The sequence below is a fragment of the Octopus sinensis genome, unplaced genomic scaffold (assembly GCF_006345805.1).
Source record: "Octopus sinensis unplaced genomic scaffold, ASM634580v1 Contig08735, whole genome shotgun sequence".
In the NCBI taxonomy this organism is placed as follows: domain Eukaryota; kingdom Metazoa; phylum Mollusca; class Cephalopoda; order Octopoda; family Octopodidae; genus Octopus; species Octopus sinensis.
Genome location: NW_021831284.1, coordinates 316,893 through 327,405, shown reverse-complemented (window position 1 = coordinate 327,405; position 10,513 = coordinate 316,893). Strand labels below are relative to the sequence as shown.

Genomic DNA, 10,513 nt, shown 5'->3' with positions numbered 1-10,513 from the left:
CCACTGTCCTGCACATTCTATTCCTCAAAACTTGGATTGTATTAAGATTTATTTTTTCCTAAAAATTCTACTGGATTACTACAACCAATGGATATTGGAATTATAAAAACCTTCAAGACTCATTTCATGAGAAGAAAGCTACAGTACTTAACTGATTTGCTGGAGACTGAAAATATTTCTGTATACAATTCATACAAAAAATTGACATTAAAAGATGCAATTTTGTTTGTTAATATGGCTTGGGATGACGTATCTACTGAAACTATTCAAAATTGTTTTAAGATTTTAAATGAATCTAATCACGAAAATACATTAATTGAACATTATGAGACTGAAATTGAAAGAACTGACATTTTCGATCCTCTAATGAGCGAAGATTTTCTAAATATCGAAAACACAGAAGATCAAGATATAAACGAAATTGTTTACAAGAGGATAAAGAGTCTGAAATTAGCGACGAAGAGACAAAATCATATATCCACTCGATAGAAAAGATATTGCAAAGACATTAACTAGAAGAAAGGCAACTTTACTGTAATGCAGAAAATGAGAATGATGTTTCGCTGATTACTGCAATAAGAAAATACAAAGAAAATGTAAAAAGAGCAAATAAAAAGGAATTAGGGATTGAATTTTATTTTAATAAAATTTAAACGTGTTTATTTTATTTTTTAATATTGATTTTTTTCAAATTGGCCATTTTCTCAAATTGGCCATAAATCTCTATGTACCAAAAATGGCCAATTGCGAGGATTCACTGTATTTAATTTTGAATTTATTTATACAATGATTGTCTATTCGAAACAAATCATTGTTAAGCTATCACGTGGTTCCATGTCCACAAATGGATCAGATATTGCAAGTCTAACAACAGAAAATTAAATTCATTAGTTATAAATTGTGTGTTATTTTTAACAGTCGTCATCTCTCTTTAAACTCAAAATAGAAGATTCCTCATTCCACAACACTCAAGAAGAAATAAAACGTGTTTATGCGGATTTTGAAAGAATGGTATACATATAAAATAAAATCAGAATAACATGTCAAATATATTTGATCGGGGAAAACTTGAAGATTTATTAAAGCAAAATTCTTTTATTTACCATCATTTTCAATTTATGGAGGTTCAAACAAATCCTAATTTAAAGGCATTCAAGGTCTTTACGACTATGGTCCAATTGGCTGTGCCACTCAATCCAATATTCTTGCAATATGGCGAAAACATTTTATTTTGGAAGAGAAAATGTTAGAAGTTGACTGTTCTATTATAACTCCTGAACCTGTCCTGAAGGCCTCGGGTCATTAGAACGGTTTTCTGACTATATGGTCAAAGACATGATTACAGGCGCCTGCTATCGGGCAGACCACCTTATTAAACGTATTATATTCATATATTTTTAGAATTTCTTGAATTAAGGATTTCGAATACAAAATGTGAAAATGAATGCAATAAGTTAAGAAATATCATTGATTTGGTATTTTTCTAATTTGATTATTTCAAGTTGGATGGATTGACTCAGAGCGAGATGAACGCGGTTCTTCGGGAGTTTGAAATTAGAGCCCCCAACACTGATAACCCACTGAGTGATCTAATGCCTTTCAATCTTATGTTTTCTACCGCAATTGGACCTTCGGGTTCTGTAAAAGGGTTATATTTTGAATGTTAGTTACAGTTTTTTACGACCTGAAACAGCGCAGGGAATTTTTGTTAATTTTGATGCTTTATTGCGGTTTAACCATCAAAATATTCCCTTTGCTGCAGCTCAGATAGGAAAAGCCTTTCGTAACGAAATTTCTCCTCGATCGGGTCTTCTCAGAGTTCGGTTCAATTTGTTTTGCTATCAAATCAATTAATAAAACGATTTAACTAATTTAGTGAATTCACAATGGCAGAAATTGAACATTTTGTTGATCCAGATGATAAAAGTCACCCAAAATTTGATAAAGTGGCTTCTCTCAAATTGTCTTTGCTGTCTTCTGCTGACCAAATAAATGGGCGACCGAGTAGAGAAGATCTCACATTGGATGAGGCCGTTAAATCAGTTTTATTTTTAAATATATTTTTAGGGTTTGATTGCTAATCAGACACTCGGCTATTTTATTGGCAGAATTTATTTGTTTTTGATTCGCGTTGGAATAAATCACGACAAATTGCGATTTAGACAGCATCTGACAAACGAAATGGCACATTATGCATGTGACTGTTGGGATGCAGAGTGCAAGACTTCTTATGTTATATGTTTATTATAATTTCAAAGGGCTGGATTGAGTGTGTTGGATGTGCAGATCGGTCTTGTTATGACCTATGTCAACATTCTGAGGCTACAAAATCGAAATTGGTTGCCACTCGTCATTATAGCAAACCTGTTTATATATTTATTGTTTATTCGAGATTAAAAAAACCATAACCTGCGCAATTCCAATTGCTTCTAAAATTAAAGAGAAGTACAAATCGTCAACGAATTCAGTTTTACAAAGTTTAAAAAATATGCCTTCTGATGATGCTATCAAACTAAAAAAGGATTTAGATGATAAAAAGTTAATGAAATAAATAATAAAATAGAATTGGATTTATCGACATTGAGGATCGACAAATTGAAATTTCGACAGAAATGGTACAATTCAAACAATCTGAAAAAAACGTTTCAGGTTAATTTTAGCTGAGTTTTTCAGACGAGGAGTATGTTCCGGGAGTTATTGAACCTTCATTCGGAGTTGGAAGGATTATATACTCTATTTTTGAACAAAATTTTTTATGTAGAGACGGAAGCGACACGAGAACGGTTCCTTCATCTCTTAAAAATATTTTCAGTTTATTGCACTTCCACCGCAGATTTGTCCTTATAAATGTGCTGTGTTTCCACTTGTAAAGAATGAGTCGCTTATTAAAATTTCATCAGAAATTGGTTTTTCAAATTTATGTTATTTTATTAGAGGATTCGCTGTATGCGTTGGAAATTTCTTATCGGTCTGACAACTCTGGGGCCTCCATTGGAAGGAAATACGTACGAAATGATCAGCTCTCAGTTCCCTTCTCCGTGACTGTTGATTTTGACTCCATAAATGATTCGTCGGTTACTATCCGCGATAGAGATACAATGTTGCAGATTCGTGTCCCAGTTGTCCCCGTTTTAAATAATTTCTATAGATTGATGATGTGCCAAATTTAATACGCTCATTGTGTTCGACTGGTTCAGATTCTATTACGTGGCGGGAGGTGATACTACGTTATCCTCTTTTTACTTTTAGTTAGATCTTGTTTTTGTCTTATAATGGTCACTTTTTAACACAAAAATTAATACACTTAATGAGGAACAATAGTGACTACTTAAAAATAATGAAATTTATCATAGTTTTGGGTTATCATTCAAAAAAATTCCAACAGCTAGCAATCTGCTATTTTTATTGATAAACATATTATACTTAAAAAATTGACTATTTGTATTCTAGAATCTGTCTTAACGATGAATTTTTGAATATCTATTTACATCTAAAAAGTGACCACTTAAATATTTCCTATCTATTTTTATTATAAAGTGATTATTATTTTATAAATAGATATTTAATGCCTAAGCACCTTTCTGACTTGAAGAAAACTTTAATTGCCGAAGATTTAAGGAATGTACTGTCGCAAAGATTTATTGACATAAAATACAGGATTCCGAAATCGGCGGTCTAAAAAATACTCTCAAAAATACAAAATAATTAATCCCTGTCTACAGGAATAGGTATGGAAGAATATCATGATATCAATTACCTCGTTACGCTAAGGGTGAAATTTCAAATAATTAACCATTAAAAGAAACTACATACCGAAATATTCCTTTGAATCCAATTAAATATATAAATAAAGGTAAACCAAATAAAGACAACAGCGCTACATAATGAAAATAAATTAAGCCGTTTATGATAATTACTTTTAATAAAGGTTAACCATTATATAAAAATATAATTTTATTTAATATGAATATTTTTAATTATTATTTAGGGTTTTTCTTGATTAATTAACACTATGAGCATTATATTTAAGATTAGTTGCTCGATGACCTAACTGTGCCCACGGCCGCACATTCATCGACTCACGGCCGCATGCGGCCGTCACTGCCGCACTTGCGCACCCCTGTTATAAATATTCGATTTCGCACAGTTAAATCAAAATGTTTTTGTTTCCTATTTTAGCCTGTTTAATCTCTATCGAAGGTTTTTGATGGTTAATATTAATTCTTAGGAAACATGTTTGGTTACCTCATGGATGATGTCAATTTCGATTCCGTCAATGATCCGACGGTATTTATTTCATATTAATTTCTACCATTTAGATTACAACTACAGGTTCAACTGCAAGTTGAGATTTGATTTATAACTTAATTCATAGAAAAAATTGATCACGATTCCGTCAATCACGAACCATCAAATTTGGCTTACTCAATTGTGGCTATCTCGGTTATGGCTCAATTACTTTATTACTAATTATATTAATTTACATCTTAACTAATAAATCATTCCCGGAAGTATCAATAAATTAAAATTATACCTGAATTCACCATTAAACAGAGCAAAGAATGTATAGTCTGCGTTACCTCTGACTATAGCTAGAGAGACTTGATACTGATTCAGTATGTATAATTACAACATTATAGTGCATCCTAGAAAGATAAATAATAATCCTATTATTATAAAGAATGATCCTAAGATTATAAATACAAATCCCAAAAAGATAAATAACGATCCCAATATTATAAATAAAAATTACAAAGTGCGTAAAGTAAGGATAAATAACATATGGAAGACAATGTTTGCAACCGAAAAATACGAAAGACACTCACATTTAATTTATTTAATCAATTTCTAAGATTAAGAAACAATATTCCTGTTAAAGAAATTTCCAAAATAGTTGATATATCACCTTCTGCAATTTACAAAATTTGTAAATTTTTGGATGAAAATGAAAATGTTGATTTCTATGCTTATGTACGGTCTAAAGGCCCTAAGAAAAAAGATAACCGTGAAATAATTGAAAAAATTACAAATATTATTAATGAGGATAATTCTTTGACACAATTAGGTGTTAGAGAAAAGCTTTTTACAAATTAAAACAACAGTATATCCATAAGCAGATCAAAAATCAATAGATTGTTTAAAGAATCAGATTTAACCAGAAAACGTTTGAAGAAACGTTCAAAAGTTATTCTCACACAAATTCATAAAGATTCTATTAAATATTACGCAACAAAGTTATCAACATTCTTTAATAAAAGAATTATTTTTTTGGATGAAAGTGGATTCAACTTACATACATCCATTAATTATGGCTATTCTTTACCTAATATTGAACCCTTATTATTTCAACAAAGTTATAAAGGCCAAAATGTATCCTTTTGTGGAATAATGTCATCAATGTTGACATTAAAATTAAATTTTATACGAATTATTTATAATATTGGGATCGTTATTTATCTTTTTGGGATTTGTATTTATAATATTAGGATCATTCTTTATAATAATAGGATTATTATTTATCTTTCTGGGATGCACTGTAAATATTGTTGCAATTACAAATAATAATTAAAACAAAAACTAAATAATGACTAGAATTTTTTAACAACACCCAACAAGCACACAAGAGTGACCCACAACCAATAAGTCACAGTCCGATAAAGAAACACGCCGTTAATGAAACGCAACGGCGTGTTTCATTAACCGACTGTGACATTTAATATTTCAAACTTCAAAAAACATGAAAAAAGTGCATTAAGGGAGTAAGGAGAAGAATCCGGAGACAGGCTTAGTCTTGTGAAGAAAGTCTCGACTGAAGGTGTCTCTGAGGACATCCCTGACAGCAGCCTTACTAAAGTCATCTCGAATGGCGACAATGGACACGACCTGTTCGGGGGTGATCTGGTCGTACTTGTCAATAAACTCCTACACATAAGACAGGACAGAACTGTGATCTCAATGAACCTCATCGACCTGTCCTCCTGCTTTAACAGTCTGAGCATGTCATCCAAAAAATGAAAGAGGGGGAGGGAGGGACTGTCGGCCAGCCGCCCAAACAACGTCTCCAACTTGTGGACATGGACTACTGCCCTCTTCAATTGAGTTTGCTGAGGGATGTGAGGGTGTGTGGTTACAGTGCGTCGACATAGGCCAACAGGAGGTGGTCTCTGAGTCTGTGGAGGAGGGGAGTGGGGTGACAGAGTTTGGAGTAGGAGGTTATTGGAGTTGGCAATCATGTAGTGGGTGAAGAGGGGAGGGACACTCTCTGTCCTGCCCGTGTTGTTGGATTAGACACGTCAGCTCGTCTACTATATATAGGAGGAGTACGTCTGTAGTGGGGGAGAAGGAGATGAGGGAGTCGAGGGACACTTCCATTGCCCTTCCCAGGAGAGAATACCCCTCCACTTGCCTTATCACTCTCAATCGTTGTTCGTGCATCCCCACCACTGACATGTACAGACAAGTCAAATATTTATCACTCACTCGATTGGTCTCGGCTCTGTCCTCGAATGCCAGTCCGCCCTGTCCTGTTCCAGTCCCTTCCTCATACACCACCCCAATTCCTCTGAGTAGTGGGCCAGGAATCTGCTTAGTCACTCACCATACCCCTCTATCAGTCCCTCCATCACCTCCTCACTCACCAATGGCCCACACCTCCAAAGTCATACCCACCTTTATATCCACGAAGAACAACCCCCATCTGCTATATATACTCACTCACTCACTGACTGCCTTGTCCAACCAATAATCAACGACAGCATCTGATTCCCCTCTGCCTCACTCACCAAGTACTCCAACTACTCCTCATTCTCAACACATACTCGCTCACTCACCACCCTGTGGTAGCACTCACTGTATCACTCAACATGTTGTACTCACGGGGGAAACATTCCTCACTATACGCCTGCTCACTCACTATACACCCCTCGACATAAATATTGGTGAATCTTCAACTTACTTCATTCATACAAAGAATGATTTAATTTTTTCTTCAGATATATTTTAAAATCTGATAAAATTGATAAAATTAATTTAATTATTTAAATTTTGAAATTTTGTCTAAGAAATTTGGAAAAACCAACGACTTTCATTGGCATAAAATTTGGTTATTGTGAGATTAATATGTAGAATAACCTCCTTTGCCGAATAGATCTCCCAACACCTTTTTTTCATTGACTCAACTAATTTTTCAAGTGTTTTTGGTGGAATAGAATTCCAAATATCTAATAGATTTTTCCTTCAGTGCCTGAATGTTCTCATTTTTTTTTTGCCTAATTTGAACCTTCATATAAGCCCACAAATGCTCTATCGGATTTAAATCCGGAGATTGCGAAGGCCATTCTAATTTTTTAATATTTTTTTCGCGAAAATATTGAATAATCATTTTTGATGTATGGCAGGGAGCGATGTCTTGTTTAAAATATAGTCAACAATCCCCATTTTTTGTACAGAAAATGGCAAATTATTGGTCAAAATAGATTGATATTTTGCAGAATTAAGCGTTTTGTCTATAAATACCAAATAGCCTACCCCATGATAGGAAAAACAACCCCACACCATGACTTTCCCTAATTTTTTATTACATCATAATTTACCTTTTCCAAATTTGACAATTGGAGTAATATTTTCGAATTTATTCATTTCAAATTTTTTTCTATGCACAATTTTTCTTTTTTGGATCGGTAATAATTCAAAATACATTCATCAGAAAAGATTATTGATCTAAATCATGGTCTGAAATTTGAAGAAATTTTTGGACAATCTCGAATCTGGAAACCATGTGTTTTTTTTGTTAGAAGTGGTTTTTTCTTTGCAATTCTTGCGAAAATTCCATTTTTATTTAAATTTCGTATTATGGTTCGAGACGAGACACGTGTTCCAGAAAACTTTTCTATTTCATTAGAGAGTTCAGAGGCAGTTAAAGATGAATTTTCCTCTGATGTGCCTACCAAATGATTAATTTGCACATTATTCAAAATTGATAGTCTTCCAGAACCATGTTGGCGGTCATATGATCCAGTTTTATTGTATTTCTTGATAAAATTTACGACTGTTGAATATGGAACACCGGTTTCTTTAGAAATTTTAATATATGACATATTTAAGTCGTATAGCGCAATTATTTTCCCTTTCATAAACGAATCGAGAGTATTATATCTAAAAATTTTTTTATAAGATCAATCTCTAAATACTAGCATAATTTGACGGTTTAAATTTTATAACCAATTTTATGTCACTAACCTAATTGCCGACATGCTTTAAATTTCTTGCAATATTAAAATTTAAATCTATTTTAATTATAAATACAAAAAAATATTATTTTAGAAGATCTAAAGGATCTTAAAGTATGAATTTATTCGTTTTTAAATGAAAAAAGCAGGAAAGATTAATAACCAAATTTTTTGTCGAGGGGTGTATTACTCCTATCACACACAGGTCCGCCTTCGTCACCTCCACCACACTCTCCAGGTATTTTAGGATCCACGTCCCTCCCCTCTGTCCTCCACTTGACACCCTTCCACTCGTTCCACAATGTTTTCACCAATCAGTGAGAAAAAACGTTTTCTCAGGCATTTTGGTCGTCCTTTTGGCCTAAAGTTTGTCCTTTCGAACAGTTTCTCAAAACTGGCATCAATAATATATTAATTACAACCTTGTCAAAGATTTCATACGAAATCCAGATTGAAATAACTTTTTTTTCAAAATTCATGAATTTCCAATACATAGTATAATCTGAATTGAATTAAAATTATTACTTTCATAATTTCTGCTAATTATGTGATTTTCCGATTTGATTTATATTCTTTTTTATGTTGGATATGCTCTGAAAAGATATACAGTGAAACCTCTCGAATCCGCCGCTTCTCGAATCCGCTTGTTTTAATCAAAATTTGATATTTCTTATGAATGATTCTTGAATCCGCTCCTCAAGTATTATGAAAAATAATTTTTTATTAACATTTTAAATTTTTATTACACGTTAAATTGTATTTTTGTAATGCGTCGTTGTGTTAGACTTTCTATCAACGAAAAAATTTATATACTACGTTATATTTCTGACAACCCATTTGTTTTTCTGCACCTCAAATTTCCAGGATTTTTTCTTCACGATTAAAAAAGAAAATTTTTCCGAAAACTATAAACGACCTTAAATCAAAATTGGACCTTTTGAATAGGACTGATGTCAAAAATTAAACATAATGAGAATTCCAAAACTCAAATTTAATGAAATTGATGTAGCGATGATAACATGGATTGACTTAATGGAATCTAGTGGAGCAATTCTATCAGATTCGATGTTAATTGCAAAAGCTCTTAAATTTTGAAAAAATTTTCCAGAATTTAAAGCAAGTCGTGGGTGGCTAGAAAAGTTTAAATTACGAAATGGTATCAAGTCAGAAAATTTCATGGAGACACTGGATCAGTAAATCATGATGAAAAATCTATTGCTGATTTTAATGAAACAATCAGTTTAAAAACTGAACAATATGGATTGGACAATGTCTATAATTCAGATGAAAGTGGTGTTTTTTACAAGGCGATTTGTTCTAAACATGTGTGCACTAAATCAAGGCCTGGAATAAAGTTATTGAAGGATCGATTTTCTTTACTATTATGCGCAAATTGTTCTGGTTCCGATAAAAGAAGGCCTGTAATGATAGGAAGATTTAAAAGTCCAAGATGTTTTAAAAATTTCAACATTGGAAAATATGTTACCTACACCCATTCCAATAAGACATGGATGAACCCTGAAATTTTTAACAAGTGGCTCAGTTATTTTGATTGTGAACTTGCGAAGCAAAAAAGAAAAATTCTACTTGCAATAGATAGATGATCTCTAAAATATTATGCGAATTGAGGAAATGTTATAAAATTTCTGATAATTTGAATATAAATAATTTGTGTATTCAGTCATTTGTATATAAAAAGAAATATTTAATCTATATTGTAAGTTCATGTTTTAACTATAAAATTTTATTTAAATTGCCTCTCGAATCCGCCGATTTTTTGGTCGGTCCCAAAATCGGCGGATTAGAGAGGTTTTACTGTAATTAAATTCCAGATTGTTGAGAGAAACTCCTCTGTTTACATCTTTCAAAAAACTATAGTCAACTGGAGATTGAACAAATAGAACTTTATTATTATTAACCCTTAAGCTTGCATAATATTGCAAACCCGACACAAAACAGTCATAGCTAACTGATCGAGTGAAGAAGCCAAGGAAGAAGGAACTGTCCGTGCTGATCAACATTAGCCTCCAAATCTTTAATACAGCTTTCCGGATTTAATGAGAAGTGGGGAATATCTGGTTCGCCCAGTTCCCATTTGTCAGCTTCCTACCGTCGCCCACCACACGTCATTTGTTCCTGGAAAAGTTTTACATACTGAAAATTTTTTTATTGGTAAGTGATCAAATGGATCTTTTTTAACGTCTAATCAAAAAAATGTATCGGATCTCTTATTTAATACAAATAATTCATCATTAATAAAAATATTATTTATTTACTAAAAAGTT

At 32.6% G+C, this 10,513-nt stretch overlaps 1 protein-coding gene across 1 annotated transcript; it reads left to right on the top strand.

Annotated features, from left to right (window-relative positions):
- The first annotated feature begins 234 nt into the window (after positions 1–234).
- LOC115227907 (glycine--tRNA ligase, mitochondrial 1-like) lies at positions 235–5,094 on the top strand. Its single transcript, XM_029798614.1, has 8 exons — positions 235–442; positions 1,149–1,298; positions 1,402–1,475; positions 1,648–1,823; positions 1,877–2,033; positions 2,068–2,232; positions 2,393–2,538; positions 4,854–5,094. The coding sequence occupies exons 1-8, from the start codon at positions 235–237 to the stop codon at positions 5,092–5,094; spliced, it is 1,317 nt and encodes a 438-aa protein (XP_029654474.1).
- The last annotated feature ends 5,419 nt before the right edge of the window (positions 5,095–10,513 follow it).